Genomic DNA, 20,392 nt, shown 5'->3' on the forward strand with positions numbered 1-20,392 from the left:
CTTAAGTACCAGGGAGCCATGACGTACCCAGTACGTCATGGGTCGCTAAGGGGTTAATGTGCCGTCCTTCACATACACAAAAAATAAAAAAACACCATTCTTCTCACCTGTCCCGCGTTCCCTCGGCTCCTCACCTCTGCTTCTCGCTGTCTGCAGGCCATGCCCCGGTGACTGCCCCTGGCAGCGATTTATGTCAGATGAATGTTTTGCCGGCGCTACGCGCACAGTCCTTGCCTCTGAGAGCGCAGCGCCGGCAAAACACTCATCTAACAAAGTGCAGACAGTGGCTGCGGCTCCTGCACCGGCCGCGATAGTGAACAGGGAAACGGGACTGGGGGCCGCACGAAGCAGCCTGACGGGCCGCATGCGGCCCGCGGGCCGCGTGTTTGAGACCCCTGATCTAAACTGTATAGTCATTTATTCCAATACATCATTTGCAGTGTAGTTGTCCTATGTTCTTTCTTCATTTACACTAATACATTGGCTTAGAACAGGAGTTGGCGACAGGTATATTGAAGGCTTATTCTGTCAGAACTGATGACCTTGGCCTATTTTTCCCTGTTTTACTGGCAGAGACTTCAGTACTGATAGTATAAGCAGTAGTGGTCATAGTCTAAGCTGGAGAAGGGTACAGACTCTAGTGGTCTGAAGACTGCTGCATAAAAAGGATTTTGAGAAGATGGTGGCAGCATCTGGCAGAAATTTGGCTACGTCTCGTCACCCAGCTAATATACTGATAGGCTCCAAGATGATTTGCACTGACTAATATAAAAAATAATTTCTACTTGAGCAGCAAAAACTCGGTCCCGGGCAGAATATTCCGTTAGGGATGTCACTTTGGTGGCCGTTGCCCGGTTCCGTGCCCTGGGCCCCTTTTGTAAGGAGGGATTATTTACAGGGGAGAATAGAGTTAATGTCATGTGATGCCACCTGCGGGTTGCTGTTAAGGATGGAGAACCGCCGCTGATAAATGTGGGTACTCCCAGAGCTGGTGGTGATTGCAGCAATGGTGTGAGGCCCTCCGCTGGTAGGGTCGTGCCTCAGAGATGATGAGGGGTAATAACGGAGACCACAGCAGGTTGCCTTTAACAGTCTCTACTCACTCAGGCCCTTGGATTACTGGTTCAGGTCACAGGAGTATCAGTGCCAATGTAGTGACCCAGGTTGCTTTGTCCCCGGCACTCTCTGTTGGTTGGGTCTCCGTAGCGTGGAGCGTTTGGGGCACAACTGTCCCTTTTGGGGTACAGTCTCCTTCTCCATATGGCGGGCAGTCAAACCCTGTGGGGAGGTAAGTGTCCGAACCCCAATTCAAGGTTACTGCTGATGCCCCCGGATTTTTTGGTTCGGTGAAGTCCATGAAGGTGTCTTCTCCGGGCAGGAATTTATCAAGCCGTGTAGAACTGGCACCTGATCTAGGGCCCTGTGCGTGCTCTGGTCCCAGCGGTATCTCCGGTACCCGACCTGGTGACCTCTCTCCTGAGCCCCTGGGTCACCGCTGCACGGACCCAGCTCAGAGTAGTCCGCACACCTCTCCTGTGTGTTACCCTCTCTAGACTGTCTACTGACTGACTGCTGACCCCTCCCAACAGGCTGGCTAATCTCAGGGACTCGTTCCTTTCCATGGCAACCATCCCCTTACATGGTTAACCCTCTATGCCCAGTGTGGAGTGGAGAACTAGGATTTTTGATGTGCTTTGGTTGTATCGGCACTGTTACTCCAGGTCCCAAGAGGATGCAGTTCCCTGTAGTGCCCTGAGGGTCTCAGGGGCACTACATAGGTCACAAGAGTTAAGGGTGCTTTACACGCTGCAATATCGCTAAGGAGATATCGTCGGGGTCACGGTGGTTGTGACGCACATCCAGCCTTGTTAGCGAGATCGCAGCGTGTGACTCCTCTGAGCGACCGTAAACGATCGCAAAAGAGGGAAAAATCGGTGGTCATGGAGAGGTCGCTCTAAAACAAAATATCGTTTTCTGCTCAGTAGCGATGTGGTTCGTCGCTCCTGCGGCACCACACATCGCTATGTGTGACACCGCAGGAGCAACAAACATCACCTTACCTCCGTCCATCGGAAAAGGAGGAATGATGGAGGTGGACGGCATGTTCCAGCCGCTCATCTCAGCCCCTCCTTTTCTATTGGGCGGCGGTTCACTGACGCTACTTTGACGTTGCTGTGACGCTGAATGAACCGCCCCCTTAGAAAGGAGGCTTTTCGCCGGTCACAGCGACGTCGCAGAGCAGGTATGTGCGTGTGACGCTGCCGTAGCGATAATGTTCGCTACGGCAGCGGTCACCACATATCGGCCGTACGACGAGGGCGGGTGCTATTGCGCTCAACATCGCTAGCAAACGCTAGCGATGTCATAGTGTGTAAAGCACCCTTTAGATTGAGATGAGACATGGCCAAAGATTTCACTATGTATCTGCTATAATTCAACATGATACTAATGATTGGGCTTGTCAGCTTGTGACTGAAGAGTTACCATGACAAGCAAGTAATTCAAAGTCTAAGTTTTGATTATTTGTTACTTGATTGTTTCAGTTGTGTCAACTTGTGGTGGACACATGGCCCTATTACAGTCATCATGTGAGATGATTCATGCTTCCCAAACAGTGAGCAGGATGAATCGTAGCCTGGCTGCCAACTGCAGATAGGTATATTATCTTCAGAGAAAATGTTCTTTAAGGATCCTGCCAGTGACGATAGCCAGAGACCAGGCTCTTCTGGCCCTGGTTGTTTCTTCATAGCGTAAGCTGCAGAGGATTGACAGGTTTCTTCCTGCATACACATGAGGGAGAGCCCTGTCAATAACCTGCAATGTTGGAACTAGGGGTGGATATAACAGTTGTTCAACCTGTGCAGCTGCAAAAGGGCCAAAGAGTTAAGGGGACCACTTTCCCCTCCAGAGCAGCAAACAGCTTCGATCATAGAAACACTGTGTCATCATGGATTATCTCACTGCCATGTTGCTCTGACTCCTCATCCACGTGATCACCAGGCGCCGATGAGTCGTCATAACAGCCTAGGATCAGCTGTATACAGATCAAACGATTGCTCAATTGCAGGTCCCCTAAGGATGCTATTAAATACAGCACAAAGAAGAAATAATTATTTTTTTAAATATGAAAAAATATAAAAAAGTTCCAACCACCCCCCTTTTACCACATTGAAAATGAACAAATGAAAAAAAAAGATTAAAAAAACCCCAAAAAACACATATTTGCTATCATTGTGTCGCGGGCGGAGGACAGATCACAACCGTGGGGCTGCTCGAGGCACTCAGATCCGGACGGTGGCTGTGGCTCGAGTGGCAGCCGGATCCGGGGCTCGCGCAGCCATCCGCCGCCCGCGAGTGAAAAGGAGTTATTTACAAGGGATAGAGTCTTTGTCAGTGACCCCACCCGTGGGTTGCAGTGAGGGATGGTGACACCGCCGCTGCCTGGTGATGGGGCGCCCAGGGCTGATGGAGTGGGGCAACAAGATGGAATCCCGTCCACGGGTAGGGGAGGTGTAGTCCCAGGGCCCAGAGAATCGTGAGGGGTTGCAGGAAGCAGGAAACTCACAGTTCGGTTTTCGTGGTGCTGAATAAGCTGCTGATGATGTGGATGATCAGTAACCACACACAGTCTGTATTGTAAGCCAAATGGCAAGTGGCCAGTCACCTTTGGCGGGTGTCTTCGGGTCCCACACCCAGATATACAGCCAGGGGCCCTTTCTTCCACACTCTCTGTCTGTCTCTTTCTTGTCTGGACTAGTCCGCTTGAACGGGATCCGGACCCGATCCCCTCTCTCGGCACCGGCGGTCTGCAACCCTTTCCCGATCGGTCTCAGGTTCCCTGCAAACTGATCTCCGTGCCTGTGGCCCTCACTGCCACCTAGTCCGGTAGTCCAGGGCTCCAACCCAGACTACCACCTTCTCCAGGGAGCTCCAACTCCCTCCTGTCATCTCTTCACTGACTACAGCATAAACTGAAACTTAACTCCTCTCTGCACTTCCTAAGCTCTTCTCCATCCCACCCATTTTCCTGGGGAGTCGGTGAGTAGAGCCTGATTGGCTGGTGTATATCTGTGTGGGGACTGTGTTGGTGCCAAGGAGGATTAACTCTTTTGTGACTACCTGGTTTTGCCAGGGCATCACAATTGCGTTCCTGAAAGTCCAATATATCAAAATATAAAAAAATTAATCCCATCGGTAAACAGAGTAACAAGAAAAAAAAAATGCCAGAATTGCAGTTAACTGCTGCCACAGCAACAGAAATAAATATAATAACAGGCGATCAAAACATCGTGCATATCCCAAAATAATATCAATTAAAACAACAGCTAGGAGTGAAAAAAACAATCCTTCACACAGCTCCATATCCTAAAAACACGACACAAACAATATATTTTTTTTTTCAAAATTTCTGAATTTTTTTCACTACATAAATAAAACAAAATGTACACATTTCGTATCTATGTAATCGTTCTAACCTGGAGAATCATACTACCTGGACAGCTGTATGGTAAAAATGAATTCTGGAAATAAAGAAGCCCCAAATAATTACATAATTTCACTTTTTTTTTTTCTATTTTGCAAAACTTGGATTTTTTTTCCTGCTTACCATTACATCATATGATAAAATGGATGGAGTCAATCAAAAGTACAACTCATCCCTCTAAAAACTAGTCGTGATGCTGCTATATTGACAGAAAAATAAAAAAAAGTTATAGCTCTTGTAATAATGGGAAATAATGGGGGAAATAACTAAAAATCGCCCTTAACGAAGTAAGCAGTTCCACCAAAGTGGAAATAAATAGGGAGGACCTTGGGAAGAACAGGAGTGGCTGCACCCACCCATAAAATGCAATTTATTTTTATGATAGAAAGGCTTTTCCAGTTCCTGGAGTAGCCTTTTTTGGTGAGACATACAGAGGCGCATGCCACTGAGAAGATGGGCAGAATTCATTGCATGGTGTGGCATACACAACATTATGAATCAGCCCCTTTGTCCATTAATTAACCTAATTATTATTATTTGCCTTGCATAGGAGAATTTTTAATATCGGTTGATAATAAGGAAAAAAAGAAACTATTAAGTTATAAGAGTAAATCTTCATGTCTTCAAGGTTGTCACAAGGTCATACATCTGTTTTGCTTTGGGTTACATTTATACATTTCATGTCAAAGAGGGAAGCATTATCAGTAACGTTTCCTATGGTTTTAGATAAAACCCACTGATAACAATTTGTTATACCATTTATTTTAATGCCATGTTTTGGTGATTCACCTCTTACAAGTCATTCAATTGTCAAGCAAGCTGTCTTCCTGCCTAACTATCCTTAATAGGTAGATTCAATTTGGGACTAAAATGATTTTCCATACAAATGACTGAGAGTAAAGCAAATTAGTTTTATTTGTGACTGAGCTATCCATTCATGGACTATTTCATAATTTACCATAGCATGTATATTTAAAAATGAGTAGAAAAAGTGTTATCCAGTGACATTAGCCATGACGGAGAATGGGGCTTCCTTAGTTAAAGAGAAGCTGTCATCAGGATTTTATACCCCAAATTAATGGCACTTTAATGCTGAGTAAATCCTTTCCTTGTTTGTAGAAATCAGATTTGTTGTTTTAGAGAAATCCATAGAGTAAAGTATATACTACTGAGTTGTAAGTGCAACAACTGTCCTGCCTGTCTCCCTGTTCCCTGCCCACTTTCTCTGATTGACAGACCACTCATGTTTCAGTGCCTTGGCAGTCAGAGGCAGGAGGCAGGCAGTGGGCCGGGAAAAACTAGGGGACCAGGAAGTGTAATGACCACTTACTTGCAAGTCATTAGCATAAGATATTGGCTTATCTCAGTTCCATTGACCAAAAAGAACTCCATAAAACAAAATGAACGTTATGTAGCATGTTTTATGTTTCTCTATACTCGTAAATGTGATGTCTGTCTCTAGCATGTTTGCCATACAGCAATACTATGAAAGACGTGTTCTTTCTACAAAAATATTATTATGTTATGCAGGTTTGCAAGCAACAGGATAATAGGACCGTGTCCATTACTTCTCCCTAACTAACAAACAAACAGGAAACTGCTTCCCTTGTGCCCATGTATCTCCTCCCATGTTGGGCTGGTCCCAATAGTTAACCCTGTTTGCTGCTAACCCACTGTTGCTGAACACCAACCAGATAAAACAAGATTTAAACCATAGCTATGTGTAATACAACCATAAAATCTTTGAGGGGGTGTAGGCAGCTTTCTCACTTTCTTATATGCGCACACACATAGTGTCAGCTTGTGTTCAAGCACTTTTGGCTCTGAGCAAGTGAGCATTGTGAATTAGGGTACTTTCACACTTGCGTTCAGCGCAATCCGATGCTATGGAGACTAGTGCAGTCCGTTACCGTACTGCGCTATTCTCCATAGACTTGTATTGACAACGCACTGTAACGCAAGTGTCTGCATTGCATCCGCTGGACGACGCTGCGTCGTTAATTTGCAGCAGCGTCGGGTGGAGGGAACGCTGCATGTAGCGTTTTTTGGGTCGTTAAAATATCGCACCTTGACGGATTCCGTTAGAATCCGCCAAGGTGTCTAATGATTGTCTATGGGGGCGGATTCCGCCGCAATGCACTAAGCGGCAGAATCCGCTGACGGATCCTGTCACGTTCTACTGAGCATGCTCAGTATGTCCAGCAGAACGATCTAAATCATTTAAAATCACTCCTGGTCTCTCTCCCCCCTCTCTCATACTCACCAATCCCGGGCATAGCGCTGCACGGCTGTCACACTGGTCTGGCGGCTTCTCCTGCTTTTGAAAATGCCGGCCATTATTCCATTTAGTATTCACTGCTTCCCCCGCCCACTGTAGCCTATGATTGGTTTCAGTCAGACACGCCCCCACGCTGAGTGACAGCTGTCTCACTGCAACCAATCACAGCCGCCGGTGGGCGGGTCTATATCGTGCAGTACAATAAATAAATAAGTAATTGGGAAAAAAACGGCGTGTGGTCCCCCCCAATTTTGATACCAGCCAAGATAAAGCCGCACGGCTGAAGGCTGGTATTCTCAGGATGGGGAGCCCAATTTTACGGGGAGCTCCCCAGCCTAAAAATATCAGTCAGCAGCCGCCCGGAATTGCCGCATCCATTAGATGCGACAGTCCCGGGACTCTACCCGACTCATCCCGAATTGCCCTGGTGCGATGGCAATCGGGGTAATAAGGAGTTAATGGCAGCCCATAGCTGCCACTAAGTCCTAGGTTAATCATGGCAGGCGTCTCCCCGAGATACCTACAATGATTAACCTGTAAGTGAAAGTAAATAAACACATACACCCGAAAAAATACTTTATATGGAATAAAAGACAAAAAAACCACCCTCTTTGACCACTTTATTAAAATCCCCAAATACCCCTCCAGGTCCGGCGTAATCGACGAGGTCCCACGACGCTTTCAGCTCTGCTACATGAAGCTGACAGGAGCGGCCGTAGAACACCGCCGCTCACTGTGAGCTCCACACAGAAACTGAAGGGAGTCACGCTGTCAGTGGGGACATCACTGAGGTAGTGCCGGTGTGTGCGGTGATGATGAGTGCAGTAGTGCCGGGGTGTGTGCGGTGATGATGGGTGCGGTAGTGCCTGCGTGTGTGTGGGGATGATGGGAGCGGTAGTGCCGGTGTGTGAGGTGATGATGGGTGCAGTAGTGCCGGGGTGTGTGCGGTGATGATGAGTGCGGTAGTGCCTGCATGTGTGCGGGGATGATGAGGGCGGTAGTGACGGAGTGTGTGCGTGGATGATGGGTGTGGTAGTGCTGGGTTGTGTGCGGGGATGATGGGTGCAGTAGTGTCGGGGTTTGTGCAGTGATGATGATGGGGCGGTAGTGCCGGTGTGTGCGGTAGAGGTGATGGGGGCTGTAGTGCCGGGGTGTGTGCAGTGATGATGATGGGGGCTGTAGTGCCTGGGTGTGTGCAGTGATGATGATGGGGGCTGTAGTGCCTGGGTGTGTGCGGTGATGATGGGGGCTCTCGCTCTCTCTCGGCTTAATGCAATGCGTTATTTCACAGGAATCCGTTGCCTTTATATGACACTATTTACAACGCATCCGTCACATGCGTCACACAACGCATTGTGACAGATGTTGTTCAACGCAAGTGTGAATGTAGCCTTAGGTGAAGTGCTCAGATGCAAACTGAGGGGGCTTACCAGTGCACTGAGCTGTTGCTGATGCAAATGCAGCGCCCCTGAGACCCTCAGGGCACTACAGGGAACTGCATCCATTTGGGGATGCAGGACCTACCCCCCTGGGACCTGGAGTACCAGTGCCGATTCCACCAAAACATGACCAAAATCCTAGTTCTCCACTCCACACTGGGCATAGAGGGTTAACCACGTAAGGGGATGGTCGCCATGGTAACGAGTCCCTGGGTATAGCCAGCCTGGTGGGAGGGGTCAGCAGTCAGTCAGTCGGTAGTTGGTAGTGAGTCGAGTAGCACACAGAAGAGGTGTGCGGACATGCCTGAGCTGGGTCCTTGCAACGGTTACCCGGGGGCACAGGAGAGAGGTCGCCAGGACGGGTACCGGAGATACCACTGGGACCGGAGTATGCGTGGGGCACAGGGCCCTAGGTCAGGCATCAGTTTTATACGGCCTGGCAACTACCTTCATGGTGAGGCCTCTCCAGAGGCCTCACTGATCTTACAGATCCGGGGGCATCAGCAGTAAACTAGGATCGGGGTTCGGACACTTACCTCCCCGCAGGGTCCGCACTGCCAGCAGAACAGGCAGACCACGGTATCACAGCTGGAGGACCCCCAAAGTTCCAGGCTTCGGGGTCTCAACTAAACTGAGAGTGCCGGAGATAGAACACCCAGGTCACCAATTAGCACTGACAATACTGGGACCGGAACCAGCACCTGAGGGTCCACAGTGAGTAAGGACTGTTTAATACAATCTACAGACTGGTCTCCGTTATTACCCCGTTACCTCTCCCAGGCATGGCCCTACCTGCGGAGGGCCTAACACCATTGCAATCACCACCAGCCCTGGGAGAACCCACATTTAGCAGCGGCGGTTCCCCATCCTTAACCGCAACCCGCAGGTGGCGTCACATGACAAAAACTATTATCTCCCCTGGAAATACTCCCATTGCAAAAGGGGCCCAGGGCACGGAACCGGGCAACGGCCACCCAAAGTGACATTCCCAATTACAAGTACTGCCCGGGACCGAGTACCCCATATCCCTGGGCGCTACACAAAGACTTTGAAAGCCACTAAAATTTTGAATTCTTTATTGCAGTATGATTTTTATAGGAACTAAATCCTCTATATAACTGGGTAATTTGCATTTTGGGGGACAGACGCCCTTTAAAAGCACGTTTGTTTCCATGAGACATTTTTATCTGCAGCAATTAAAACTGCATGTGGTCTTACAATGTAGTTTGACCATACAGTCTACAGGTGACACATGCAAAATAAAAATGTTTCATCTGTAAAAACAAAACAAAACATGGCCATGCAATTTTAACTATTATAGTAAAAAAAAATAATTGAATTGTATTTTTTAAGTAGCATTCTTTCCTCAACTGTCAAGAAGGAAAGGGAAAAGGGAGAATGAGCTCACTGGTGTCTGGAACTCCTGAAGTAGATTATTTCTTGCATGGTCAGAGGCAGCAACAGCCAATCTTGAAGGATGAAAGACACATGCAGTTTTTACTGTAGTTTTACTATTGATTAGTGATGAGTGATCACTACAATGTGCTAAGTACTCGCAACGACTAGTGATGAGTGAGCTTTACCATGCTTGTGTACTCGGTACTCGGAACGACAAGTGATGAGCGAGCACTACCATGCGTGGGTGCTTGGTACTCATAATGACTAGTGATGAGCGATCACTACCATATTTAGGTGCTTGGTACTCGTAATGATTAGTGATGAGTGAGCACTACCATGCTCAGCTGCTCTGTACTTGTAACGACTAGTGATGAGTGACCACTACAGTGCTCGGATGCTCTGTACTCGTAATGACTAGTGATGAGCGAGCACTACCATGCTCGGGTGCTCACTACTTGTAATGACTAGTGATAAGCAAGTACTACCATGCTTGGGTGCTCGGTACTTGGAATGACTAGTGATGAGCGCGCACTACCATGCTTGGGTTTTCTATACTCGTAATGACTAGTGATGAGCAAGCACTACCATGCTTGGATGCTTGGTACTCGTAATGAGCAGTTAGACTTTCAGACAGGCTTGACTCAAGTACCCGACTATAATGGAAGTCAATGTGGAACACAAGCATTTTTCTGGAAGAATTTTTTGAAAAATGCTTGAGTTCCCCATTGACTTCTATTATACTAGATACCCAAGTTGAGCCCGTCCGAGCATCGGATTGCTTGTTACGAGTACCGAGCACCCGAGCATGGTAGTGCTCATCACTACTGCTGATTGTGTTGGGCCATAGGTAAAAAATAAAGATCATTTCAAAGAGAATCCAGGAGATCTTTCTCTATTACAAGTGGATCATGCATGGGGATGTATCTCTTAACTACTTGATCCTTTCTATTAATATAGGACCTGCTTGTTAGATCTACTTTTGGATTTAGATCCAACAAACAACATTCAAAATGCCAATTTAGACCACTGATTTGATTCCAGCCTGAGAGCCTAAATTCTCTATATCATGCTTGAAAAAATTCTAAGTCAATTTAATTTCTGAGGTCAAGACTTTTGCAGATTACATTCTGATATAGCCATGGAATTATCAGCGCTGTTATTTAACATGTAATTTGACTTGGGGGTGCCCAAATTTTGCAGACATCTTTATATACAAGCGGGAACTTTTTTTTATATAGGCTTCTGTGATTATTACTGACTCCTTGTATAAAATGTTATACTATATATATAGCCTTTATTATATAAGTGCATGTCAGATATAGAATACCCCCTGTGTCTTGCCTAAGCTTACAAAATGCTTTGTGACCCTGTTTGGCCTTTTTAAATTTGAGTCCCACTATATTAATTCTTTATAAATGCTGATATCCTGTGGTGTACGGGACCTAGGTGTTTAATTCCCTAACCTTGCGCTTGATCCGTCCTTTATTCTATTCCTGTTATTTATTGAGATTGAAATAAATTTTCTATATTTGCACTAAAACTCCTTGTGCTCTTGTTTATTATATGCTATTTGGAGTGTGCTGTCTCGTGGCCACACTGGAGGGTCAATGTATACCCTTCCTAGTGTGACCTATACGAGACCTTAAGGTTATAACCATGAGGCTTTTTGTTCGGATATCTATATATACAAGCGGGAACAGCCAATGAACACTTTCCTCATTTATATGGATACCATAAACTGTTTGCTGCCGCTCCATCATTTAGGATACAATATTGGTCTGTTAATAGAAAAACATAACACATGTAACATGTAATATGTACACATAACATGTAATTCCCTTCACAGTATAGTATAGTATTAAACAACTGAGTACACGTATAAAAGTCTTATTTTGCTGAGTTTTCCTAAGTGCCAAATACTAATGTACCAAGTTTATAAATGCTGTCATAGCATACTATGTGGCTATCTCATAGTGAATGAATGCGGTGGATGGGCACAGCCCTGTTCTCAGGATTGGTGAGGGTTCTGTTGGTCTGACTCCCAGCAATCAGGAGTTTATTCCTTGCTATGTATATGGGATAAACTTGGAACAAACCATATCATTCTGATTGGAAATTTGTAGTAAAATGCTGATTTTGCTAAAGAGCAATGATGTGAAATGCATGAGTCAATGGCAGCAACCAATTACAGTAAACACAACTTATGAGGTCCATGTAATTGGTGGAGGAACCTTTCAACTTATGTAACTATGTATGTATATCCAGTCAAAATAAGTCACACTTCTTTATTTCTGTAGGTTTTATAGGATGATGACGACGATGCAGAAACTGGATTAACAGAAGGTGAAGACAAGGAAGATGAGGAAAAAGAAGAAGAGAAGCTTGGAAAGCTACAATTTTCCTTAGACTATGACTTTCAAAATAACCAGGTAACAACATCCAGGTAAAATAACTCTTTTAATGCCCAAAGCAAAGGTAAAACGTCCCTCCCAATTCAAGCGTGCAAGAATGTTGAAAAGGACAATTTGAGAACAGAAAAACTATGCGGTCTGTAAGGAAAGCTACACTGACAGGCAGGAGCACTTCACAGACTGGAATCTGAATACATATATATATTAGTAAGTGCCACAAAATCACCCAGACAACACAATTGGAAAAGTAATGAAAAATAGGACAACCCTTTAATACACAACCTCAAGACTTGCAAGAGCTGAAGACAACTCCTGACAGTTAACTCCTGAGGCAAGGTTCACATTATATTTTCCCACATGATCAGTGGTTTTGTACCGCCCCGCGCTCGGCTGCAGCCGAGCCGCTCAAATCTGGGCTCGGTGGGTGGCTCGAGTGCCTCCGGACCCGGAGTCACTTCGCTCTCAAAGGGGGTGCTGGCGCTTTTGGTGGGGGGTTAGGTAGGTGCACGGCCGGAGCCGTGCTTGAGTTCATGACGCCACCCACGGGATGTGGTGAAGGTAGACACCACCGCTGAAGTTACGGGGCACCTGGGGGAGATGGTAGTGCAGCAAGATGTTAACCCCCTTCATGGGCAAGGATGGTGGCCCCAGGGCCCATTGGGAATAGCTGGGCGGTGCAGGGCGGTGCGCGGCTGGATGGCACTGTTGTACTCACTGTTATTGACACACACAAGTCTCTGGTAAAATAAGTTGATGGTGGTCGGTGCCTGCAGCCGGCTGCGTCTGGTCCCCCACTCAGTTCGGTGGTCTTGGCCTTTCTCCTGCACCGTGTTGTCTATTTGGGCTGCCTGCGCTTCAGCGACGGGAGTCCGCTCCCCGGCTTTGTGGATGTCGGGAGAGCCCTTTTGCCCGCAGACGCTGGCCCGTGGGATCTCTCTGCCTGTGCGGTGGCTTTCTATCCCTCTCGTTGGGCTGTTGTCTTCAGTCGGGACTTGGGTGGGAAAGGAACTATAGTCCAGACCGCAATCAGTTAATTAACTCAGTCCAGTGGATTCTCGACCTCATTTCAGGGTCTGAGTACCCCCCCTGTGTGCTCTGGTTTCCGAGTCGGTTCCCCGGGTCGGTACCGGGGGGCCACTACCCTGTCCCGGTCCACCACGGTTCCACCGAGCCGTCTTCCCGGCTCCTGCAGGCTAAGGCCACCGTTTGCGTTCTAGCCAAGGTACCAGGGCTCCGACCCTGGCACCTGTCAGACTGTCAGACTGCTGCAGACCTGCTACACAAGCCTGCTTCCACTCTCCTTCACTCCACTCACTCCCTGATCTGACTGTGTGTTTCCTACCTCAGGCCCTCTGAACTTCTCGGTGTGCATGGCCAACCGTCTGGCTCCGCACCCCTGGTGTGTCCATTAGGCACTGAGAGAGGTGGCTAAGTTTTACTGGTTGGCTGATGTTACCTTATTGGAGGACAGGTGTAATGCGTGGGTCTACCTGTGACTACCTGGCTAGTCCAGGGCGTCACAGTTTCATCGGCTCTTACGGTCAGTGGTTCAATTGGGGCCTATGGTCAGTGATTCCATGGGGTCATTGACTACAATGATACAGATGAAGTCACAGAGTGCTCTGTTGTTTATCATTTTCGGCTGTATATGCCTATTAAAGGTGAGCTACAGGACATACAATAGTCTACTACGTCTTGGTGCCTGCTTCCAGTAGGTGTGTCTGGCCGAAAATGAAGGACAACAGAGCACACTGTGACTCCTTCTTCATCATTACTATTAATGGCCCTGTCAGCGCCATTCAAGCCTCAGTTATCAGTGTAAATTTCACCCTTTACAATACATTGAGTAATATATGCTGCTCTTCTGCACTTTCTATTCTTTTGAATCCATAAAGATAAATACCACTGTAGATATCACTTCGGTACTTCTGTTGTTGGAAATCGACAGTAAAAAAATTTTTGAGCCAAAGCCAAGAGTACATTCAGAAGTAGGGAAAAGCTAGTAGCTTATGTGGAAATTCATTTTTCAAATGCAAAAATATAGATTTTCTCTCAATTCTTTAAGTAGGTTTAATAAACTTACAAATCATATCTCATAATTACGTCCAAGATCACCAAAATTTTTTTGTTTAATTGGCCGAAAGATTGGAGTCTGATTTCTTAAAGAGTTTATGCCATCAAATGTATCTTTTTCTGTGTTTTTAGGGCAATAATTCTAGAATCATATGCTGTATTCTGAATTATCTGTGATTTTTCTTCCAATAATTGACACAGCATCTGTCATGAATTTTGTTCATGTGTTTCGCCGACAAACCTGCTGACAAATGTTAATGCCTTAAAGATGTGAAGAATATATATACAATGGTAGCTTTAAAAACTTAATACAATCTGCTGTATATATATTTTATGAAGCATTAAGTATTTATCATGTCTACCAACACAGTGATAAAATAAAGATACATAGTTTTTGAGAAGGTTTTGAAGCAGGTCTGCTTTTGAAAACACTTTAAAAAAAACACTTTTAAAAAAGCTTGAAACATTCTTCCTATTACTATTGAAAATCTGCTTTGTTGTTCATATGTTCATTGGTTTGAGTGTTTTTTTCCAGTTCAGGATTTAAAAACACCTCATGGGAAAAAAAAAGAATGGGCATATCACTTCTTCCATGCAGCTTCTGATGGATTCCGCTCCAAACTAGACACTGTCTATTTCATAGGGCTGCAAAAAAAAAAAGTAAAAAGTGCGTCTGTAAAAACGTTTCCAAAATCGTTCAAAAACCATTTAAAGCCACATTCACATGTTGAGGTTTTGGTGAGTTTTTTTTTATTTTAGTGTTTGTAAGCCAAATCCAGGAGCAGAGCAATCATAGGAAAAGTATAATAGAAACATGTCACCATTTCTGTATTTTATACCCACTCCTGCTTTGGCTTACAAATACTGACATAAAAAACACACTAAATACTCAACGTGTGCACATAGCCTCTACAGCTTAATTTACCTATCGCTTTCTCACTCTGTCTGACTCTCTTTGTACAGCAGGTGAAATAAAGGGTACTTTACACTCTGCGATATCGGTATCGATATCACTAGCGAGCGTACCCGCCCCCATCAGTTGTGAGGACGGGCAAATCGCTGCCCGTGGCGCACAACATCGCTTACACCCGTCACACGGACTTACCTTCCCTGCGACATCGCTCTGGCCGGCGTTCCGCCTCCTTTCTAAGGGGGCGGTTCGTGCCGCGTCACAGCGATGTCACACGGCAGCCGTCCAATAGAAGCGGAGGGGAGGAGATGAGCGGTCGGAAGATCCTGCCCACCTTCTTCCTTCCTTCTTTTCCGGTGGACACAGGTAAAGAGATGTTTGTTGTTCCTGTGGTGTCACACGTAGCGATGTGTGATGCTGCAGGAACGACGAACAACATCGTACCTGCAGCAGTAACGATATTAAGGAAAGGAGCAACGTGTCAATGATCACCAATTTCTGACGTTTTTCGATCGTTGATCGTCGCTCCTTGGTGTCACATGCTGCGATGTCGCTAACGGCGCCAGATGTGTGTCACTAACGACGTGACCCCGACAATATATCGTTAGCGATGTCGCAGAGTGTAAAGCACCATTAAGTATTAAACATCTCAGCAATTTTAAATATATTTCTAAAGATGATATTGACATGAATTTCTCACCAGATATCAGTAACAATCCATGCAATTTACAGACAAAAATCAAACCATAGATGTCTATAAATAAAGCTATGTATAATATTTGAAATGACACAGGAAAAAGTATTGAGCACACGAAGAAAGAAAGTTGCAAAAAAAAACCATGGGAAGTCCTAACACCAGCTGAAAGTTGTCAGTAATTGGAAAGCAATTCTGTCATTACGTGAAAAATAGTATTAGCTGGTTATACTGATATCATATAAAAAGGTGTCTCATTACAAAGTTGCCAAACAAGAAACATCTCATGATGGGTAAAATCAGTGAGCTCATTCATTGTCATTGGTTACAGAAGAGTGTCTAAACTACTGAAGGACCCAGTAAGCACTGTTGGGGCTAATATCCAGAGATGTAAAGATCATTTTACCATAAACCAACCGCAGCCAGATGCTTCCCTTAATATTTCAGATAGAGTAGAAAAAACAATTATCAGAAGAGTTGTCCAAAAACCGAGAACTGCTTGTGGAGAGCTGCAGAAGGACCTGGAATCAGCAGTTACAATTGTTTCAAATTCAATTCAGAGTTCATAGCAGGAGCCCAGGGAATCTTCAGAATTTGAATTTTGTTTGTTTTGTAAGAATGGCCCAAAATCACACCTGAGCAATCCATGTGACTAATTTCTCCATACAGGAGGCATCTTGAAGTTGTCATCACCAACTAAGGCTTTTGTACGAAGTAGTTAATGAATTTCAGTAACCATGTTCAATACTTTTTCCGTGTGTCAATACTACATTTATGAACATCAATGATTTTATTTTTTTTTTTTTTGCCTGTGTGGATTGTATGGGTTGTTACAGACATCTGGTGAGAAATTCATGTCAGTAACACTTTTAGAAATATATTTACTTAGAAAATTGGTGACGTATTCAATATTTATTTAATCTGCTGTATTGGAAAAATTATTTTGCACATATCAAAAATTAATATAAATTTTATTAAAATCAAATTATTGTGAACAATTCTTATCATCTGTTTTGTGGGGTATGACTGTCATACAAGAAGAGCAAAATTGCAATTTTGAAAAATGCCACTTTTTCTACATTTTCTCTTAATTTTGTTGTTTCTCCGAGCTATTTCCACATAAAGTGATACATGGCAGACTTAAAAAATGTGGCTACATCATTAATCCTTTGGTGACATCCACCATGGTCCTATAGAGAGAGAACAGGATGCTGTTTTTGCATGTAGCACATTTTTAGCAGGCAAGGCACGGAAAATACTTTTGAGACAACATAAAGAATAGAGGTAACTTGTACATGGAATGTGTTAACTGTTGTTTGGTTTTTATTTTTTTTTTAACAGATGCAAGTTGGTGTCATACAGGCAACAGAACTACCAGCATTGGACATGGGAGGAACGTCGGATCCTTACGTAAAAATCTTTTTTTTACCAGATAAGAAAAAGAAGTATGAGACTAAAGTCCATCGCAAAACACTTAATCCAATTTTCAATGAGACTTTCACTTTTAAGGTAAAATAACCATTTTTTATTACATTAAAGAACTAAAAACAAACTGTGTGTAAAATTCATGGGTAAAATTGATGTTAGGAAAAAAGAAATGATGGTTAAAATGACAAGATAGGTAAAACGGAATATGAGCACTTTAGAATGATTGTACTAATCAGACAGAAACTAATCAGCAATAATATTAAAAGCACTGACTGATAACGTGGGGATCTCATTAAGATGATGCCTGTAGATAAATGGGATATATTAGGCAGTAAGTGGTTTAGTCTTAAAGCTAATGGATTTGAAGTAGGAAGAATTGGTAGGTGTAAGACAGGGCAACTGTGACAGGGACTAGATTCAAATAGGTGACTAGATAGCAGTATCTCCAAAATAGCAGGTCTTGAGTGTTTCTTGTATGTAGTTGTTAAAACCCATCAGAAGAAGATGGATAGCTAGTTAAACAAGACCGCTCAAGGTTTAATGATGTGGATGGGAATTAAAGACTAGAACTGCAAACCCAGTTCCACAAAAGAGCTACTGTAGCAGATAACTAGTTAATGAGAAAGGTGCTATAACACAAAGTTGACTGCAGCTTGCTGTTTATTAGTCCACATAGGCGCAAACAGGTCACATTATCATGCATGTTGTAACACTCTCCGGTGTTGGGGTGAGCAGTAGCAGGAGTGGAGTCACTGGACCACGGGAAATCCGGGCTTCCCCTGATGTAAGAGGGGTTAAACTAAGCGACCACTGAGGTGTATGGAAGATACCACTCTCAGAGCAGTGTCCAGGTGTTTGGCAGCTGACCCCCAGGGATGGGAATGCCGGGATGGACACAGGTGCAAGCAGGTATAGTCTCTAGTGCAGATGGTTGCAGCTGGAATGGCTGAGTCAGATAGGACAGCTGTGTTAGAGAGGTATGCTGGACTCGACAGGGTCAGACAGGTATGGAAGGGCGGTCACATGTATAGGTAATGGGAAAGGAGCACGGGACCAGACATCTAGCCAGCACATTGGAAATACTGCCTAACTAAAGACTTGTCCCTTAGTCGAGGATGCCATAGGCTGAGAGGCACTTTTGGGAAATGGTGCATTGGGCCTTTCAGAGCAGGGTAGGTGCACTCGCGCACCCTAACGGCATTCCCAGAGTACCTGTGTGGCATGCACAGTCCCCATAAGGAGCAGCCAGAGAAGAACATGGACGGCAGGGAGTGGGAGAGCAGGGGAGGACGTAGTCCGGCCACGGCGGTCAGTGAGTCAGTGTCTGTGCTAGGAAGAGGCAGGGTAGTGCAGGGACTCGGGTGTTACACTTGTAAGAAGGTGGAATGGTCTGATAGACAGGTTCATGTGCTTTGCTTACTTAGAAAAGTTGCACTGTCAGGAATTGGCAGCATGCTATTCTAGGAAATGGTGTGGAGAACCATTTTGCTCTAGCATTCATGTAGAATGATATTTCGCATTCACTTAAAAAATTATGACAACCAATCACACTTATACATGACAATGGGGTTTGATAACGGCAGTGATCTTGTTCGGCAGGATAATGTACCCTGCAACACTGTTAAAATTGTTCAAGAAGGATTTTATGTATATGACAAGTAAAAGGTAATGGCATTGACTTGGCCTTCAAATTTCCCAGACCTCAATCAGATTGAGCACATGCTGGGAAAACCAGTATTTATCCATTAAGGCCTCTCCTCTAAAATATTCAAGTGAATGAGAGATTAAACTGCAGTGTCTGACGGGGTTAAGCAATATATGAAGCTGCGTTGTTTGATTCCATATAGTTCTTATATGCGGCTGAAGCCAGAGCACATATCAGCTGATTGGTGATAGTGATTAATGTCAGACCTCAACTGATCAATATTGATGACCTATCAGTGAATAAACAGCAATCATAAGGTACAGCCTGGTGGCTTAGTGATTAACACTGTTGTTTTACAGTGTTGAAGTCCAGAGTTCAAATCCCACGAAGGAAAACATCCAAAAGGATGTATGCTCCCCCTGTGCTTGTGTGGGCTTCCTCCAAAGACATGCTCATAGGTAATTTAGCTTGTTGTGAGCCCTAATGGCGACAGTAATGATGATGTCTGTAAAGCTCTGTGAAATTAATGGTGCTATATAAACAAGCAATATTAGTCTAAAGGTTTATGGGTACCCACACAACTGACTCTACAAGCTGATAGTTCCAAATGCCATCCTTTAAAGAAATCCGTCACCAGGTTTTTACTAACCCATCTAAGAGCAGGAGACAGAGATATTGACTCCAGCGATGTATATCACTTACTGGGCTGTGTATTGTATTTATTATTAAATCTCTGTGTACACTGTATATAGGCAGAAAGCTGTTGTAGTTGAGGTTAAACAGAGCAAATAAAATAAAGAGAACAAGATGGCAGTAGCTTTCCTAGTCCTCTAGTGATAATGGTCTTCTAATAAAATATTGACTTTATCAAAACTACAGCAAACAGCCCCAAAAGTGAAACATGGATGGAATCAGGGTCTCTGTTTCTACATTAAGTCATTTTCTTAATCAGCACCATAAATTTAATATAAAACTGTTGAGACATGGTTGGCACCAAAATCACGTATACCAGTGTTATTAGTTAGTGTAAACCAAACTTTTCAATTTTTATACTAAAAAACTGTGGTTTTAGAAAGGTAAATATTAGCCAAATTAGAATAAAAATCATTGATGTATATTTAATCAAGATCCACTGTTGACAGCTCCCATTGCAATTGCCAACCAGCAATGATCTAGATATTACCACTGGGAGACAAGTCCAGAGACACTGAAGGTATTGGTAGAACATTTAGGCCACAAAGGCTGCTCACAGTAGCATGACCAACATATGGCCTGATGTCATGTTTCCTGGGACATTTTAGACACTTTAGTGGCTGTTCTGTAGTGCCCCCACGGGGCAGGTGCATTTAACCTACTCGTCGCGGGGCCGTCGACTGTCATTGTGACGGGCGGCCTAGAACGGCTCCATTGCCCCGAGGCATACAGAAGATGGCTGGGGAAGGGATGAGGGGGGTTGTGGTGAGGTGTTTGTAGTGACGCCACTTGTGGTATGTGGCCAGGGAAGGGGCCGCCGCTGCTGTTGCTGTCCTCCAGGACAGATGGTAGTAGCAGCTATGAGTGGTATCACTCTCCATAGGTAGAGCGGGCCCCGGGGAGGATGATGAGGGGAGTAGCAATGGCAGTGGGGAGCGGC

At 44.8% G+C, this 20,392-nt stretch overlaps 1 protein-coding gene across 2 annotated transcripts in view; it reads left to right on the forward strand.

Annotated features, from left to right (window-relative positions):
• The window catches only part of SYT2 (synaptotagmin 2), a 223,495-nt gene that overhangs the window by 168,554 nt on the left and 34,549 nt on the right, over positions 1 to 20,392 (forward strand). For both annotated transcript variants that reach the window (XM_075335816.1, XM_075335817.1), the window contains exons 5-6: positions 11,905 to 12,027; positions 17,028 to 17,195. In XM_075335816.1, coding sequence (XP_075191931.1) covers positions 11,905 to 12,027; positions 17,028 to 17,195 — 291 coding nt within the window. The remainder of the gene's footprint in view (positions 1 to 11,904; positions 12,028 to 17,027; positions 17,196 to 20,392) is intronic.

Source organism: Anomaloglossus baeobatrachus, chromosome 2 (genome assembly GCF_048569485.1).
Source record: "Anomaloglossus baeobatrachus isolate aAnoBae1 chromosome 2, aAnoBae1.hap1, whole genome shotgun sequence".
In the NCBI taxonomy this organism is placed as follows: Eukaryota; Metazoa; Chordata; class Amphibia; order Anura; family Aromobatidae; genus Anomaloglossus; species Anomaloglossus baeobatrachus.